Raw genomic sequence first — 18,741 nt, forward strand, 5'->3', positions numbered from 1 at the left:
CACAGCAAAAGTAAAGGATTTTGGCACATTAATCACATAATTAAGAACTGGCAAAAAAACAGCTCTGAGGTGCAAACAGGTCTGACTGAGGCAATCCATTTCAACCAAGTCACTAAGATAAAGGCATTAGCTGCAGCTCCACATTGACTTCCCTCTCTGCTAACTGTCTGCTAGCTCCCCGATAGGACTAAACGGCTGCCCCTGCCAGATTTGCTCCACAGAACAGCACAAAGATCAGACAGTATTTTGTTGGCAGGTACAGTCTGCTTCCAAGTTCTTGGCAAAAGGCTTGAGGCTTTTCCAGAGGTGAAAAGCCTCAAACAGCTACTGATCGGAAATAACTCCAGACACAGTGACCAGCAAAAGGCAGTAACAGGAGCCTCAATCTAAACTGGTGATAGGACTTGCCCTGCCCCAATGCATGAAGCTTGGATGGCAGGCAATCAACAGGATCCCACGTCTTTGCCTCAGTACTTCTTAGTGCTTCTCACTGAAGGAGTAGCTGCTACTGAACCCCACTGACTTTGCACATCTAAGTGACTGTACCGTGGTACCTCTATAATTTAGGGGCTATTCCTCACCCCAGCTGTGACACCTGATAAGGCAGGTATCAGAGGGGTAGCCATGTTAGTCTGGATCTGTAAAAGCAGCAAAGAATCCTGTGGCACCTTATAGACTAACAGACGTTTTGGAGCATGAGCTCTCGTGAGTGAATACCCACTTCATCAGATGCATGTAGAGGAAATTTCCAGGGGCAGGTATATATATGCAGGCAAGCTAGAGATCATGAGGTAGTTCAATCAGGGAGGATGAGGCCCTGTTCTAGCAACTGAGGTGTGAAAACCAAGGGAGAAGAAACTGGTTTTGTAATTGGCAAGCTATTCACAGTCTTTGTTTAATCCTGAGCTGATGGTGTCAAATTTGCAGATGAACTGAAGCTCAGCAGTTTCTCTTTGAAGTCTGGTCCTGAAGTTTTTTTGCTGCAGGATGGCCACCTTAAGGTCTGCTATAGTATGGCCAGGGAGGTTGAAGTGTTCTCCTACAGGTTTTTGTATATCGCAATTCCTAATATCTGATTTGTGTCCATTTATCCTTTTCTGTAACGACTGTCCAGTTTGGCCGATGTACATAGCAGAGGAGCATTGCTGGCATATGATGGCATATATTACATTGGTGGACATGCAGGTGAATGAACCGGTGATGGTGTGGCTGATCTGGTTAGGTCCTGTGATGGTGTCGCTAGTGTAGATATGTGGGCAGAGTTGGCATCGAGGTTTGTTGCATGGATTGGTTCCTGAACTAGAGTTACTATGGTGCGGTGTGCAGTTACTGGTGAGAATATGTTTCAGGTTGGCAGGTTGCCTGTGGGCGAGGACTGGCCTGCCACCCAAGGCCTGTGAAAGTGCGGGATCATTGTCCAGGATGGGTTGTAGATCCCTGATGATGCGTTGGAGAGGTTTTAGCTGGGGACTGTATGTGATGGCAAGTGGAGTCCTGTTGGTTTCTTTCTTGGGTTTGTCTTGCAGTAGGAGGCTTCTGGGTACACGTCTGGCTCTGTTGATCTGTTTCCTTATTTCCTCATGCAGGTATTATAGTTTTGAGAATGCTTGGTGAGATTTTGTAGGTGTTGGGCTCTGTCTGAGGGGTTAGAGCAGATGCGATTGTACCTCAGTGCTTGGCTGTAGACAATGGATCGTGTGATGTGCCTGGGATGGAAGCTGGAGGCATGAAGGTAGGCATAGCGGTCAGTAGGTTTTTGGTATAGGGTGGTGGTAATGTGACCATCACTTATTTGCACCGTGGTGTCTAGGAAGTGGACCTCTCGTGTAGATTGGTCCAGGCTGAGGTTGATGGTGGGGTGGAAGCTGTTGAAATCGTGGTGGAATTTTTCCAGAGACTCCTTCCCATGGGTTCAGATGATGAAGATGTCATCAATGTAGCATAGGTAGAGAAGGGGCGTGAGTGGATGAGAGCTGTGGAAGCGTTGTTCCAGGTCGGCCATAAAAATATTGGCATATTGTGGGGCCATGCGGGTGCCCATAGCATTGCCACTGATCGGGAGATATATATTGTCATCAAATTTGAAATAGTTGTCGGTGAGGATAAAGGCCCAGAGCTTAGCAGCCAGTTGTGCTGTAGCATCATCAGGGATACTGTTCCTGACAGCTTGTATTCCATCTGTGTGCGGGATGTTCGTGTAGAGAGCCTCTACATCCATGGTAGCTAGGATAGTGTTTTCTGGAAGGTCACCAATGCATTGTAGTTTCCTCAGGAAATCAGTGGTGTCACGGAGATAGTCTCTAAGGTGCCACAAAGACTCCTCGTTTTTTTCGCTGATACAGACTAACACCACTACCACTGAAATCTCTCCCCTTTATAGTGAATGCCCCTTATAGGCAAATCCATCCTCCTCCCAGCCTGCTACATAGGGCGTCAGGCTGCAAATCCTGTATACAAACTCTACCTTCTAATCACTAAGGAAGTGCATAACTTTAATGGAGACTCTGCAGTCCCCGCTAGAGGGGCACCACAGGGAATATTCCATGGATACAAACATATGGACCAGCAGTACTTGAAAGTGCTGGGTATCACTGGGTGCTATAAGGCTCCAAATAAAGTTGCTCAGGGGCACAATGGTGCCCAACTGAGCCTCAGATTGCCAGGATGTGACAGTTTACTCAGATGTCACAGCTGTCAGGTGCAGACCCCTAGACCCCATATGTTCATTAGAACACCCCAATGGGCCACTTTACAGTAGAAGATGCTCATCTGAAGGAATCATGCAGGGGGCAGAGGACTGTATAGCAAATCATAGATAACCAGGGTTGGAAGGGACCTCAGGAGGTCATCTAGTCCAACCCCCTGCTCAAAGCAGGACCAGTCCCCAGATTTTTGCCCCAGATCCCTAAATGGCCCCTCAAGGGTTGAATTCACAACCCTGGAGTTAGCAGGCCAAAGCTCAAACCACTGAACTATCCGTTCCTCCAACATGATGTTCAGCCCCCAGCCACCGCCTACCCCAGATAAGCCGCTTCCTCCAGCTCTGCCACCTTCCTACCGCATGGAAACCTGCCCCACAGGAGTCCAAACCCCAACACTCCCTACTCCCACAGCAAACCCCCCCCCGCAAACCAGCCCATGGCAGCCCGCAGCGTAACAACCCACCCTCTGCCATACCAGCCGCCCGCCCTTACCCGCGGCGGGTGAAGACGAATGGGGTCGCGCTGCCGCAGCCGCGCGCCCGAGCCAGGGCCTGCTCCCCGCCGGGCCCCGCGGCGCCGCCCGGCCCGGGGGAGGCGAAGGGCCAGAGGCTGCGGGTCTTGGAGCCGCTAGCGCCCATGCTCAGGGCGGGAGCATGGCCCAGGGAGGCGGAAGCCACCCGGCGCCTCCGCGGAGCCCAGCAACAGAGCTCTCCTCCCGGCCCGCCCTACGCCACTTCCGGTCGCGCGGGGCGCCCGCCTCACGTGCCGCAAAGGAGGGGTGATGACCCCGCCTCACGTGATCAGGGAGCGGGAGTGGGCGGGGAGCGGGGCTACAGTGTGAGACTCCTCCCCCTCACGTGATGCCCCGACTCGTGGCTCCGCCTCCTTCTGGTATACAGGTTCCATCCGTCTCCCGCTACCGCCGTCCCGAGCCCGGTCACACACAGCCCCCTCCCCCTTCCTGCGTTCCGAGCCCGCTCACACGCAGCCCCCATCCCTCTCACACATCCCCTGCACACGCAGCTCCCATCCCCCTCCCGCTGCCTGCCTCCCGACCCGCTCACACGCAGCTCCCATCCCCCTCCCGCTGCCTGCCTCCCGACCCGATCACACACAGCCCCTCCCCCTCCAGCTGCCCCCGTCCCTAGCCTGCTCACACACAGACCCCCCTCCCACTCTCCCCTCCTCCCTCCCGACCCGCTCACACACAGCTCCCATCCCTCTCACACATCCCCTGCACACACATTCGTCATACACCTCCCGTTGCCTCTGCTCTTCCACCACCGCCACTACCCCATCACAAAAAGCCCCGATGCCCCTGCTGCCTCCACCCCGCCCCCGGCACACACAGTCCCCATCCCACTCCTGCTGCCTCCGCTCCTCCACCCCCAGCCCCAGCCCCCGTCACACACACAGTCCAGTCTGCCTCCACATACAGCCTGCATCCCCCTGCTGCTGCCTCCACCCCAACCCTGGTCACACACAGCCCCCATCCTGCGCCCTCCGCCCTGACCCCAGTCACACATAGCCCCTAGTCTGCCTGCTGCCCTCATCCCATCCAGCACACATAGCCCCTATCCAACTCCTGCTGCCTCTGCTCCTCCACCCCACCCCTCCATCACACACGGCCTGCCTCCGCCCCTCCCCCCAGCACACACCACCCATCCCACTGCCACCACCACCCCCTGCACATACATCCCCCTGCCACCCACCCCAGGCGCACACAGCCCCCTTCCTCCTCCCACTGCCTCTGCCCCTCCATCCCCCTCCCTGGCACACACAGTCCCCTTCCCTTCCCTCCCCTCCCCTCCTGCCTCCCTCTCTGCCCCGTGGTCACGCACAGCCTCCAGTCTCACAGCTGCCTCTGCCCTTCCACCCCCACAGCACACACAGCCCCCATCTCCCTCCCCCTCCTGCTGCCCCCCTCTCTGCCCCCTGGTAATGCACAGCCCCCAGTGCCCCTGCTGCCTCTGCCTCTCCAACCGCCACCTGCACAAAGAGCCCCCATCTCCCCTCCATCCCACACAGTCCCCAGTCCCCTTGTGTGACATAGTGGAGATTTTCCCTTCTTATGTTCTGTGTGAGCCTATGTGAGTCTTACTGTTTTGCGTGAATGCTGTGTGTGCCTCAGTTTCCCTGTGTATTGCACCAATGCCTAGGTGGTAGGAATAAGGGTGTGTGACTTTTGTGGGGGTTGCGCCAGCCGCCCTTCATAACTTGAGACCCAGGAGGGGGATGTGACTAGGTGCCTCTTGGCCTGAGAAGGAGACAAAGGCTGGAGGAGGAGCAATGGGCAGGGCAGGGGCTAGGCAGCTGAAAACAAGTCTCTGCTGGCTTGGAGCTCAGAGTGAGAACCAGAACCCTGGTTCTGGGCTCCCTTCCCTCTAAGATGGACTTAGCTAAAAGTTACTGATTTCTGTGCTAAGAAGTTCTGTCCTATGCTGTGTGTCTGTTGACTAATAAACCTGTTTTACTGGCTGGCTGAGAGTCACATCTGATAGTGGAACTGGGGTGCAGGGCCCTCTGACTTCCCCAGGAGCACTGCCTGGGTGGGCTCGCTGTGGGAAGCGCACAGTGTGGAAAGGGATGCTGAATGCTCCAAGGTCAGACCCAGGAAGGTCAAAGCTGTGTAAGCTTCTTACCCTGGAGACAGTATGCTCAGAGAGGAGGCATGTTCACCCAGAGTCCTGACTGTTTTCATAGGGAGTAGTTCCAGAGCATCGTTCCAGTAACTCTATGACAACTGGTGGCAGAGGCAGGATAAACTGCACCCCATGGACAGAGCATCCTCCAGTAAGACTGGAGAGCAGTAAAACAAAGGGGGATTAGTGAGAGATGGGTGCTGAAGGCTCTGAGAGGTGCGGTTCCAGGAGGCAGAGGAGCCTACAACTTAACCCCAAGAGAGATTGGACCCACAACAAGGGCTGTTGCACTGCAGGGGTTCCTCTCAGAGATCATGGGGAGCTGAGAGAGCACAGGCCTGTGAGTCAGTCACCACTTGGGAACAGCATGGAGATGGCCTATAATCATCTCCTTAAGAAGGACATTGTGCAGAGAGAGAGGGTTGCGCATTGGAAAGTTCACTAAGGCACAGCTGATTTCAAAGTTGGAAGAGGAGGATCACTCTAAGAAGCGCGTTACTGACCCAGCTGGGGCCGCAAGAGAGGCTGGGAGCAGCTGGATGTCCCGGAGAGACCCATGTCCCTGACCAGCAAGGGGTCTCCACCAGGTTCCCCCGTTCAGGGCCAGCTTTAGGCCAATTCATCCAATTCCCCAGAATTGGGCCCCATGCTGGCACTTTTTAAATTTTTACTCACCAGGTGGCACTCTGGGTCTTTGGCGGCAGGTCCTTGAGTGCTGCCAAAGACCCGGAGCAAGTGAAGGACCCGCTGCCAAAGAGCCGCCGAAGACCCGGAGCACCGCCAGGTGAGTACAAATCAGGTCCCACACTTGCTAAAGCCGGCCCTGCCCCCATTGTTGGATCTGAAACAGATGGAATTGGAGCTGAGATCAAAGGAATCTGAGCACCATGAGAGACAGGGAAGTCATGAAGCAGAACAGCAGGCGAGACAGAGGCATCATGAACTGGCGATGGCTGAGCTGAGAGGCAGAAAGAGCTGTCCAGGGGTGAGTGGGGATGGACCCCGGGAGGCGAATTCCAGAGGGAACCTCCACACTAAATTGCTGCCCCAGGTTAAGGAGGGGGAAGATGTAGATACCTGTGGGATAATACACATGATTGGAATGTTGGTGTGAATGGGTATAGTTTGCTCAGGAAGGATAGACAGGGGGAAAAGGGAGGAAGTGTTGCCTTATATATTAAAAATGTACACACTTGGACTGAGGTGGAGATGGACATAGGAGACGGAGGTGTTGAGAGTCTCTGGGTTAGGATAAAAGGGGTAAAAAACAAGGGTGATGTCGTGCTAGGAATCTACTATAGGCCACCTAACCAGGTGGATGAGGCCTTTTTTAAACAACAAAATCATCCAAAGCCCAAGATTTGGTGGTGATGGGGGACTTCAACTATCCAGATATATGTTGGGAAAATAACACCGCAGGGCGCAAACTATCCAATAAGTATCTGGACTGCATTGCAGACAACTTTTTATTTCAGAAGGTTGAAAAAGCTACTGGGGGGAAGCTGTTCTAGACTTGATTTTAACAAATAGGGAGGAACTCGTTGAGAATTTGAAAGTAGAAGGAAGCTTGGGTGAAAGTGATCATGAAATCATAAAGTTTGCAATTCTAAGGAAGGATAGAAGGGAGTACAGCAAAATAGAGACAATGGATTTCAGGAAGGCGGATTTTGGTAAGCTCAGAGAGCTGATAGATAAGGTCCCATGGGAATCAAGACTGAGGGAAAAAACAACTGAGGGGAGTTGGCAGTTTTTCAAAGTGACACTATTAAGGGCCCAAAAGCAAGCTATTCCGATGGGTAGGAAAGATAGAAAATGTGGCAAAAGACCACCTTGGCTTAACCACGAGATCTTGCATGACCTACAAAATAAAAAGGAGTCATATAAAAATGGAAACTAGGTCAGATTACAAAGGATGAATATAGGCAAATAACACAGGAATGCAGGGGCAAGATTAGAAAGGCAAAGGCACAAAAAGAGCTCAAGCTAGCTATGGGAATAAAGGGAAACAAGAAGACTTTTTATCAATACATTAGAAGCAAGAGGAAGACCAAGGACAGGGTAGGCCCACTGCTCAGTTAGGAGGGAGAAACAGTAACAGGAAACTTGGAAATGGCAGAGATGCTTAATGACTTTGTTTCGGTCTTCACTGAGAAGTCTGAAGGAATGTCTAACATAGTGAATGCTTATGGGAAGGGAGTAGGTTTAGAAGATAAAATAAAAAAAGAGCAAGTTAAAAATCACTTAGAAAAGTTAGATGCCTGCAAGTCACCAGGGCCTGATGAAATGCATCCTAGAATACTCAAAGAGTTAATAGAGGAGGTATCTGAGCCTCTAGCTATTATCTTTGGAAAGTCATGGGAGATGGGAGAGATTCCAGAAGACTGGAAAAGGGGAAATATAGTGCCCATCTATAAAAAGGGAAATAAAAATAACCCAGGAAACTACAGAGCAGTTAGTTTAACTTCTGTGCCAGGGAAGATAATGGAGCAAGTAATTAAAGAAATCTGCAAACACTTCAAAGGTGGTAAAGTGATAGGGAATAGCCAGCATGGATTTGTAAAGAACAAATCATGTTAAACCAATCTGATAGCTTTCTTTGATAGGATAATGAGTCTTGTGGATAAGGGAGAAGCGGTGGATGTGGTATACCTAGACTTTAGTAAGGCATTTGATACGGTCTTGCATGATATCCTTATCGATAAACTAGGCAAATACAATTTAGATGGGGATACTATAAGGTGGGTGCATAACTGGCTGGATAACCACACTCAGAGAGTAGTTATTAATGGCTCCCAATCCTGCTGGAAAGGTATAACAAGTGGAGTTCTGCAGGGGTCTGTTTTGGGACCGGTTCTGTTCAATATCTGCATCAATGACTTAGATGTTGGCATAGAAAGTACGCTTATGAAGTTTGCAGACGATACCAAACTGGGAGGGATTGCAATTGCTTTGGAGGACAGGGTCAAAATTCAAAATGATCTGGACAAATTGGAGAAATGGTTTGAGGTAAACCGGATGAAGTTCAATAAAGACAAATGCAAAGTGCTCCACTTAGGAAGGAACAATCAGTTTCACACATATAGAATGGGAAGAGACTGTCTAGGAAGGAGTATGGCAGAAAGAGATCTAGGGGTCATAGTGGACCACAAGCTAAATATGAGTCAACAGTGTGATACTGTTGCAAAAAAAGCAAACATGATTCTGGGATGCATTAACAGGTGTGCTGTAAACAAGACACGAGAAGTCATTCTTCCACTCTACTCTGTGCTGGTTAGGCCTCAACTGGAGTATTGTGTCCAGTTCTGGGCACCGCATTTCAAGAAAGATGTGGAGAAATTGGAGAGGGTCCAGAGAAGAGCAACAAGAATGATTAAAGGTCTTGAGAACATGACCTATGAAGGAAGGCTGAAAGAATTGGGTTTATTTAGTTTGGAAAAGAGAAGACTGAGAGGGGACATGATAGCAGTTTTCAGGTATCTAAAAGGGTGTCATCAGGAGGAGGGAGAAAACTTGTTCACCTTAGCCTCTAATGATAGAACAAGAAGCAATGGGCTTAAACTGCAGCAAGGGAGATTTAGGTTGGACATTAGGAAAAAGTTCCTAACTGTCAGGGTAGTTAAACACTGGAATAAATTGCCTAGGGAGGTTGTGGAATGTCCATCTCTGGAGATATTTAAGAGTAGGTTAGATAAATGTCTATCAGGGAGGTCTAGACAGTATTTGGTCCTGCCATGAGGGCAGGGGACTGGACTCGATGACCTCTTGAGGTCCCTTCCAGTCCTAGAGTCTATGAGTCTTGTGGCCTTTGGGAAGGCTGGCAATTGGAACCAGGCTGGCCCTGCGGAAAGGCTCTGGTGTCTAGCCCCCTTCCTGGGTCCCAAGGCCATAGAGCGGTTTAGCCAGATGGGCGGGGTAGCAGACTGTCTCTCACTCCTGGCCCCAGCATATATGTCTCCATGGACTCTCCTGGGCTCAGGCCCCTTGAACCACAGAAAGTGGTGGTCAATAGGGAGACATTCCTGGAGCGGCGAGACCCTGAGACAGAAAGAACTGTTGTCAGGCCCCGAGTGGTGCAGCCTCACCAGATGCTGAGGGGCTGTGTGACCTGGATGAAGGTCCCAGGGATGAAGCCTCTAGTCCTGCCTATGGTCCATATCCTTGTGCAGACACAGGAGGTGTCCGGCTGGTAGATGGGGTTTTCAAAGATATCAGCTGTGACCTGTTGGGGGATGACTGTGTCTCTTTGGGACAGGATCCACGTCCTGCTCCTAGAACAGCCAAAGATTTGTATTTGTATCCAGGGAACCAATCGGCTGAGACTGAAGCGGTCAGTGAAAATGCAAATGACCTGGCTGGCAGGGGCAGGAGCTGCTAAGCTCAGGTTATCTGCCTGTCTGTAACCAGAGCCCTGGAGCTGAGTGGGACCAAGAGATGCTCCCCGCCCCCCTGCACACGGGGGAGGTAGCTCATGCTGGCTCTGATGCTGTGAGCAAAGCAGTGGGCTTGCTGCCTGCCCTCACTGGGGCAGTGGGGGCAAAGCTGAGCTCAGGGGGATCGGAAACCCCAGCAGAGTGTGGGGAACTACAGCCAGGGCAGGACAGCTGCCAACCAGGACTACCTTGTCCAGAGGTGCAAAAGGCCCAGGACAAGGGTAAAGCAGCCTTGAGACACCTGCCTGTTACAGAGGAGCCTTTTCAGAAGGTGGCCCTGGATTTGGTGAGGGACAAATGGGAGGGGAAAGCCTCCCTCGACAGAGAATCAGTGGTGGAGTATGTACTGACTTTCCAGGATAAGCTTGCTGAGCTCATGGGTCTGGCCAGAGAGAACCTAGCCAGGGCCCAAGGGAGGCAGAAGGTCTGGTACAACCACTCAGCCTATATCACCGGGGACCCAAGTGAGGAAGAATAAGCTGCAAGCTGCCTGGGATAGGCCCTTCAAGGTCATCAAGCAGCTGAATGGGGAGAATGCGTGGCCAATGGGAAAAAGGGGAAAATCCTCTGGTGAGTCTCTTCACTGAGACAGGAGCCAGCCTCTTGCTGGCAGATCAGAGAGATGCTGCATTCATACCAACAGCTGTTTTCCAACCCACTTGAGCTCACTAACGGAGCTGTCCACTAGGTGGAGACAGGAGCCAGTCCTCTCATCAGGTGTTCCCCATTCAGAGTAACTGGGAAAATAGCCCAGTCCTTGGAGGGAGAGGTCAGAGACATGCCGGCTTTAGGGGTGATCTAGCTATCCACCAGTACCATGGTGCTGGTCCCCAGGAAAGATGGGTCAATCCAATTATGTGTGGCCTATCAGAAGCTCAGTGCCATCACCATGTCTGGTGCCTGCCCATACGTAGGCCTGGTGAGATCCTAGACAAGTTGAGGGAGACTCAGTACTCCATGACCAGGGACCTCACCAAAGGCTACTGGCAGGTGACTCTGGATCCAGATGCAGGTTGAAACTGCTTTTGTCACCCCTTTGGAGCTGTACAAGTCGCTGGTCCTACCTTTTGGCCCCAGGAGGTGCTGGTCACCTACCAGTGCCAGATGGATCAGTTACTGAGGGGGATGGAGAGTTTTACCCTAGTGGACATTGATGATATTTGTGCCATTAGCCAGACCTGGGAGGACCATGTGTCCCAGGTGAAGAGGGGGCTGAGTCACCTCCAGGATTCAGGGCTGTCTATAAAAGCTGGGACGTGCAAGGTGGGGATGGCAGAGGTGTCATACCTGGGCCACAAGTTGGGGAGCAGCTGCCTAAAGCCAGAGTCGACCAAGCCGGGGGTGAGCAGAGACCCGCCTGCTCCGCAAACTAAGAAACAGACCCAGGTCTTTATTGGGATGGTGAGGCACTACCGGAGGTTTGTGCCCCACTGTAGCTCTGCGTCAGCTCCCATCACTGAACTATGCAAGAAGGGTGAGCCAGACATGCTGGTCTGGACTGGGCAGTGCCAGAGGGCTCTCTGCATGCTGAAGAAGAATCTGGTAAAGGGCCTGGTGCGGGGAAACCCAGACTTCCACAAGCCCTTTATGGTGTTCACTGATGCCCCAGACACAGGGCTGGGCACAGTGCAGAGGCAGGTGTGACAAAGTGGGGTTTTATACATCTTGTTATGTTGCATGTGAGTCTTACTGACCTATACTAATACTGTGTGTACATTAGTTTCCCAGTGTACTGCACCAATACTTCCGTGGTGGGAACTGGGTGTGTGATTTTTGCTGAGGCCCTCAGGGCAGGTGAGGCTGCCCAGCTATTTAACCTGTGACCCAGGAGGGGGATGTGACCAGGTGGCACCTTTTGCCTGGGAAGTGAGACAAAGAGAAGGAGGAGCAGCAACAGGGGGTGTCTGAGGTCAGATCAGTGAAAGCTGGCAGTCTGCATGGGTGACTGGAAGAAGGGAATAACATAGATGCCTCCGCCCCTCCACACCCCCAGCACACATAGCCCCCATTCTCCTCCCGCTGATCCACCCCTCCACACACCCCCATCACACACACAATCCATCTCCCTCCCACTGCCTCCACCCCTCCACATCCCCCCCCACATACACAGCCTCCATCCCTCTCCTTCTGCTGCTGCCACACCACCCCATCACACACAGCCCCCCTCCCTGCTGCCTCCACCACCCCCACGGCACAAACAGCCCCCATCCATCTTCTGCCCCACCCCACGTCACAGACAGACACCATCCCCCCTATTGCCCCCACCCTCCCAGCACAAACAGTCCCCATCCTCCTCTTGCTCCCCTCCCGGCACACATTGCCTTGATCTCTCCCACTGCCTTTGCTCCTCCACCACCCCCTGCCACAGCTTCCATCCTCTTCCCATCCACCCCCAGTCACACACAGCCCCTAGTCTCCGTGCTGCCTCCACCACACCACCCCTGCTGCAGGCACACACAGCCCCTCCCGCTGCCTCCGTGCCTCCACCCCATCACACAGCCCCCCCCGTCCCTCTGCTGCCACACACAGCCCCCATCCTCTTCCCATGCCACACACAGCCCCATCTCCCTCCCGCCGTCACACACATCCCCTAGTCCACCTGCTGCCTCTGTGCCTCGCCCCCAGTCACATACAGTTGCTGCCCCCCAACTGCCCCGCACTACCCCAGGGCATGGCCTGGCTGGGGATGGAGGTGGTAGAGGAGGGTTGGGCTGCGTGGAGGCAGAGTGTAGAGTACTCGTAGCATGACCCATTGGCACCTGCCACTAGGCTGGCACCTGGGCTTCCCAGCCCAGTGGGGCATTGTCCCTGGCAGGTGAGTTTTCCCAGCTGTGGTGAGTGGGAGGGCATCTCCCCTGCTCTGGTACCTGTACCCCTTATGGTGCCGCCCAAACACAGAGCCAGGGGGCTTGCTGGAAGCCCTCACCCCAGACCTCCTGTGTAGTCTCTTGTTCTCCCAGAATCAGAAGCTTGGATGGGGCGGGAAGAGCAGGAGTCATGCCAGGGAAGAAGCTCTGTGGCAATGGCACATTGGTGCCAGGGCTTCTCCTCCATTCTGCTCCAGCAGCAAATCTAGCTGGCTGGTAGCATTGGTTTGAAAGATTCCTCCACCCACTGGCACTACCTGTCGAGTGGCCAAGAGCGCCAAGGCCTTCCATGCCATGCTCAGGAATCCAGCCTGGGCTGGCAGTGGGATGGAACCCACCCAGTCCTCCACAGCTACATGGGCTCTGCAGGCCTGACAGGGACAGGGAGCTTGTTCCTAGGATGAGCAGCCAGTGCAGGGAGTAGAAAGAATTTAGGGTAAGGGGAGAAATAAGGAACTCCCTCCCAGGAGGCAGATTATGCAGTCCCTGTTCTGCCCTGACTATGGCTAATGTCAATTCACAGCACACTGTCTATTACTGTCATCAAACTGCCGGGGACAGTTCATCCCGTTGACCTGCCTGCCCCAGCAGGGCTGAAGAATCACAGCTGCAGGCCTCAGCATGGAGATCCTGAACTCCAGTCCCCAATTTTGTTCCCATTCTGTCTCCCATGGCCTTGCTCGACCAATTGCAATAAGTCCTCCTCAGACATCCTGTAGATCAGTGCCCCAAATACTGCTATGCTGGTGTGGGATGTATGGTAGACGGGGATACTGAAGGTGGAGGTCACGGGGGCCGGAAGGAAGGCTGCGTGGGGCAATGTTCTGGCAAATTCCCAGCAGTGAGAATTCAATTCCACCTCCCTAATTCCTCCTTGTGGATACTGGCATCAGTTTCATTTCCTGGTCTACACTGGTACATATCACTGCCATGGGTAGTTGTAAACAGCTGCCATGCTTCACCCCAGAGGTGGCTGCATTTTAGGGACAGGGGAAATGAACCTTGTGTTTCCAAAAGGGTTTGGGCTTATGCAGGGTGAGTGGCACCATACCACTGTAACTTGTTATATGCTCACTCATTCTTCCTCAGGGTGGATCCCTGGGCAATTGATTCACCTCTGACCTGGGGCGGGGGAGCGGGGGCTGCACAACTCATGGTGTGAGACAACAGCCTGAATCCTTGCAGGTTGCCTCATTGCTTACTGACACAATGTGGGCTATCATAGTGGGCCAGCCAACTTATGACTCAGCAAATCTCACTGACTGTGAATCCAGTGTTGCCAAACCAAACAGGCACCCCTCAGAGAAGGGTGCCCTTCTGCAATGGCCATTAGCTTGCAAGGGAGAGTGCAGTGCCCTATACAAGGGAGTCTACCCCCACCCCCACCATTTCCCTCCCAAGAGAAGAGAGCATTGCTTAGACTGGGACACAGAATAACAGACCAACAGGCAGCAGGTACTCACATCACATCAGGGCTGATCACAGGTCTATGTGGAAGATGTGGGCACAGCTATGCATGGCAGCAAGTGGAAGTTGCATGGACATGGTGAGGGGAGGGGTCAGTTTGCCCACATGGTTGAATGGTCCCTCCCCCTTTACCTCCCTATCCAATGTGGCCCAGACATCCCAACTGTTGCACCTTTCAGCTTTGCCTGTTCCTCTGGCTGTGGCTAGTAAAGCAGGGTGGGAGGCCATTGGGGTGGGGGTGGGGAATAGACTCAGGAACTTTGGGGTCTATTGCTGATGCTAGACATAGACAGGACACAAATGCAGCTAATTTTGCTGGTTTGTTTTGCTGTGGGTGAAGTGAGGAAAGTCATGCCCACACAACTTGTGACATGCCCCCAGCTAGCCAGATTTCCCCTTTGAAACACAGAGGATAAACAGCACAGATGGGAGGAAAGGGGACAGTCGCTCATCTCCCAGCTCAGTGCTAGGAGCACAGCCCAGGCAGGTGGTGACAAAGTTGCTACCACGAGCAAGCCCCATAGGTGAGTCAGCTAGACTGTGCCTAGGTCGGATGCACTGGCCCTCGCCCTGGTTGCGCCAAGGACTGGATGGGGCATGGGGACCCTAAACTCCCCACTCAGCCCCGAGGGCTGGTTGCTTCCAGGCAGTGCTGGCCTATGCGGATAGGAGCTTGCCCTGCTGCTAGTCATGCAGACACCATCTGCCTGCAGGGTTGTTGATCTGGAGCCAAAACTGGCTCCAAAGAAACAAAAACAGCAAAACAGCCTTGCCCAAATCATTTATTGATCCACACAGAGCCACGCACCATGCACAGGCCGAGCCTCCAGGGAGCGCGGCCTCCCTCAGAGCTCGGGACATTCGACAGAGTCAAGTTCAAAAACATTCACTGAAAAACTCAAATCCCCAAGCGAGGGCCCCCCTGTAAAGCAGGCAGCCTCTCGGATGCATTCGCATGGCCTCAGGTCCCACACGCTCTGTGGGAGTGGCTCGGTTGCTTCATTGCAGCTTAGCAGTCCTGCACCAGTGCCCCAGCTCCCTCGGCACCGGGGGTCTGCTGCTCCTCCAGGGAAGGTTAGGGCCTGTCCAAGGCTAGGGCTACCACCTCTCTCACTCCAATGCTAGCTACTTGCTGTTGCTATTGCCCATGCTCCCGCCAGGATTCACTGAGCTTGCTGGGTGCCATCCCTCCATTCACATGATGGACCTTGCCAGGCAACAGAGCCGGGGCTTCTTCTCCAGGATACCCATGGGGGCAGACCCACCCCTGGCACCAGCTCCATTGAGGCTACACTTGGCGATGGGGTTGCCCATGTGGTCCCCTGAGCTCCTTCTCCTGGCCTTCCTTTGGATGCTGCCCTCTACCGAGGCCACCTTTGGTAACAGAAAAACCGATGCCGGGTCATGAGGGCTGCACTGGTCCCTAAGCAATTCCCTTGGCTCGCTCCACAGACAGCCCCAAGCACAGCTGGATCAAGAGAGTCCTCATGCCTGCCAGCTGAGCACCTGTGGCTGCACCTGTCCAGGGAACTAGGGTCCTTGCTACATCAGGCAGTCTTGGCTGTCCTGCTTTATGAGCCACAGGGCAGGGCTGAGTGGATCAAGGGCCCTCCCAACTCTCTGAGTCCATTGCTGCCCCCCCAGGAATGGGGAACAGGATTCAGGGGCTGCCATTAAGGCCCACATTGAGCCTCCATCTATCCCCGGACACGGCTAGGCCCAATGGAGCCACAGGCCCTGCCAGGAGGATGACCCAGACTGGCTCTACCCCCCTACCTCTCCCCAAGGCGCAGCCAGAAGCGGCCATCCCAGCAGTAGACCCAGCAGCCCCACATATATGCACACATGATGGGGGGGCAGTTCACCCCACCCCCCTAGGGAAATGTCCCCATGCACACAGCCCTCCATTGCTCACACTTGTGCCTCACACAGCTCTGGGGGCCCCTGCGGGGGAGACACCCACAGCCCATTCCTCCGCCACCCCCTCCCACACTCCCCCCCCCACCTCCCTGCACCCACACAGGGGAGCTCCCGACCCACAAGCATAGTCCTGGAGCAGATCCGTCCACATCCGCCTCGCCTCGCCTCCTCTTCTCCTAGCCACCTGGTGTCGGTTGGAGTGTCAGGTCCGGGACAGGGTGGCTCAGCCCGGGGTGCGGGGTAGTCAGTGCCTCCTGCATCTTCTGGCGGCAGCGGGCGTACTTGTGCAGGATCTGCCGGACGTGCTCCTCCTCCTCGCGCTGCAGGATGCGCAGGAAGTTGTGCAGCTCAGGCATACTGAAGGCGTCCCACTGCAGGGTGAGAGGGCCTGTTACCCTGGGAGCCTGTGCCACGGTGTGCAGCATCACCTAAGTTGTGGGTCTGGGCTGTGGAGTGTTAGCAGAGCTCTTGGGGGATTACGGAGTTGGAACCCAAGGCTGGACTAGCGTGTGGGAGGGACGGGGGAGGGGAAGCTGTGGGTCAGGATGGAGGAGCATCAACAGAGCTGAGTGGGGTCCATAACAGAAATAACAGGGTGGCTGCAGGTTAAGACTGATGGACATTGACTGGTAGAGAAAAAGAGGAAGCCCAGGGCTGCAAGTCAGTTGAGGGGCACCGGCAGTACTGTGTGGGGTCCACGACTGGAACAGCAGGGGGCTCTGGTCTAGTATCCTTCAACTACACTGCCCCATGCCGACCAAACCTTACAGGAATCAGTAGTGATCTAAGATTCCCTCCCAATGGCAAGAGGGGTTTGAGGTTCTCATGCTGGGGCAGTATCCTGCACCTCACTATCCCCATCTCATGCCCTCAGGAGTAGCCTTCTGTTTCTAACCTTCCCATGCCCACGTCCCAGATGGGGCCTTGCTGAGCTCCCCTATTTGATCCCATTGTTCCCCTTATCCTCTGGAATGGATGATTTTATGAAATTGTGGCATGAACTGACTGTGTCAGGGATCACCTGTCTGTATGTGGATCCCCCAAAATTTAGCAGGCTCGTGTCTGTCTGCTGGGCCAGAGATAATGAGGACTAATCAGCATACAACAATCAATCCTCTATTCAAAGTAAAATGTTTTGGGACAATGGGCTTGCTCTAGCAGGGAAAAGACACTTCCTGCCCCTGTCTGAAGGGAGGGGGGTTTGGAAAGTTACCAGGAGAATAAAGGAAGCAGGTGCGCCGCCTTCCCCCCCGCCCCCCCCCCCCCCCGAATCTATACAGGAGCTTACAGAGGGGAAAGGTCCAGGACTGAGCCATTTTTTGCAGCAGATGAAGAAGAGGGAGCCTGCGGCAGGGACAGGTTAGGCAAGGGGGTGCCCGCCTGCCGGAACACAGATGTTCCCCAAGGGAAAGGTGAGCTAGTGAGGGACATCGCGCTTAGGATGTTTGACTGTTTTGTACGGTCTACAATCTCCTGCCCATCACATCAACAAATATAAAGAGCATCGAGTTGAAAGACAGTACAAAGCGCGTGTGTGCAGCTTCCCAACTATTGTGTGCCCCTGAGAGAGTTAAACTGGAACCGGCGTCACCCCTTTCGGGAGGAGTTCCGGGCGTGGGGTGTGTTCACGCACTGGGGAGTGTGAAGGGTTAGCGCTGCGCCCCAAAGGGCAGGTGGCTGGACAGCGGGTTCCAGCACCTGGCGTGGGGTGGCCAGATGCGAGGTCTGTGCCATGAGTGTGCTGAGGGATCCTGAGACCCAGGCAGTGGCTGGACTCCATTCAGGCTCCAGGAGCTTGAAGCATTCTGGGGATACTAAGGACAGAGGCTCGGATTCCCCTTGCAGCAAGCCTGGTGGGTGGCCAGGAAGGGGCGCTTACAAGAATCTGTGACACCCCTCTGCACTCACTCATTTCCCCCTTTCCAGCCATCTGGCGCTGTCAGTGAGGCAGCCAGCGGGGGGCAGTGCTGTAACACCTTTCCCACAACCCATAGGCTTCCCAGAGGGACTTAGGCTCCCATTCGAGACACAGAGTATTCTCAGACTCACATTGACCTCTCCGGTCTCGTTCTCCTTCAGAACAAAGCTGAGGACCTTGTCGCTGGGGCCAGCCAGCAGCCGGAGATGCAGAGGCTGCTCCTCATCTGAGAGCTTCCGCAGGTACACTGCAATGACAGACGGGCCACGCAGCTCAGTACAGTGGAGCAGACAACTCCAGCTGCTCCAGCCCCAGTCTCTCCCAGCAGGGAGTGCTGTGGGGAGGGGGCAGGAATACTGGCTGTGGGGGGTCCGGCTACTCCAGCCCCAACCTCTCCCAGCAGGGAGTGCTGTGGGGAGGGGGCAGGAATACTGGCTGTGGGGGGTCCGGCTACTCCAGCCTCAACCTCTCCCAGCAGGGGGCACTATGGGGAGGGGGCAGGAATGCCGGCTGTCAGGGGAGCTCCCAGCTAGTCCAGCCCCAGCTTCTCCCAGCAGGGGGCGCTGTGAGAAAGTGGGGCAGCCACTGTGGCAGGGTAAGACTTAAGCCCTGGCTGGTCAGTGTAATCTAGGGTGACTAGACAGCAAGTGTGAAAAATTCGGATGGGATTGGGGTGGTGGGGGGGGAGTAATAGGAAATAAGGAGTAATAAAGAAAAAGACTCAAAAATCAGGACTGTCCCTATACAATTGGGATATCTACACACCAGCAATAGCTCTAGCTGGTTTTAAAGCTG

At 54.0% G+C, this 18,741-nt stretch overlaps 2 protein-coding genes across 3 annotated transcripts in view; both read right to left on the reverse strand.

Moving 5' to 3' along the window:
• TUSC2 (tumor suppressor 2, mitochondrial calcium regulator) overlaps positions 1–3,441 on the reverse strand; it is a 48,046-nt gene extending 44,605 nt beyond the window's left edge. For both annotated transcript variants that reach the window (XM_030568506.1, XM_030568505.1), the window contains exon 1: positions 3,195–3,441. In XM_030568506.1, coding sequence (XP_030424366.1) covers positions 3,195–3,340 — 146 coding nt within the window. In that variant the 5' untranslated portion in view covers positions 3,341–3,441. The remainder of the gene's footprint in view (positions 1–3,194) is intronic.
• An 11,432-nt stretch (positions 3,442–14,873) lies between these two features.
• Positions 14,874–18,741, reverse strand: part of RASSF1 (Ras association domain family member 1) — a 30,105-nt gene continuing 26,237 nt past the window's right edge. Inside the window, 2 exon segments of the mRNA XM_030569515.1 lie at positions 14,874–16,399; positions 18,078–18,193. Of these exon segments, the coding sequence (XP_030425375.1) occupies positions 16,205–16,399; positions 18,078–18,193 (311 nt within the window). The 3' untranslated portion in view covers positions 14,874–16,204.

Source organism: Gopherus evgoodei, chromosome 7, assembly GCF_007399415.2.
Source record: "Gopherus evgoodei ecotype Sinaloan lineage chromosome 7, rGopEvg1_v1.p, whole genome shotgun sequence".
In the NCBI taxonomy this organism is placed as follows: Eukaryota; Metazoa; Chordata; order Testudines; family Testudinidae; genus Gopherus; species Gopherus evgoodei.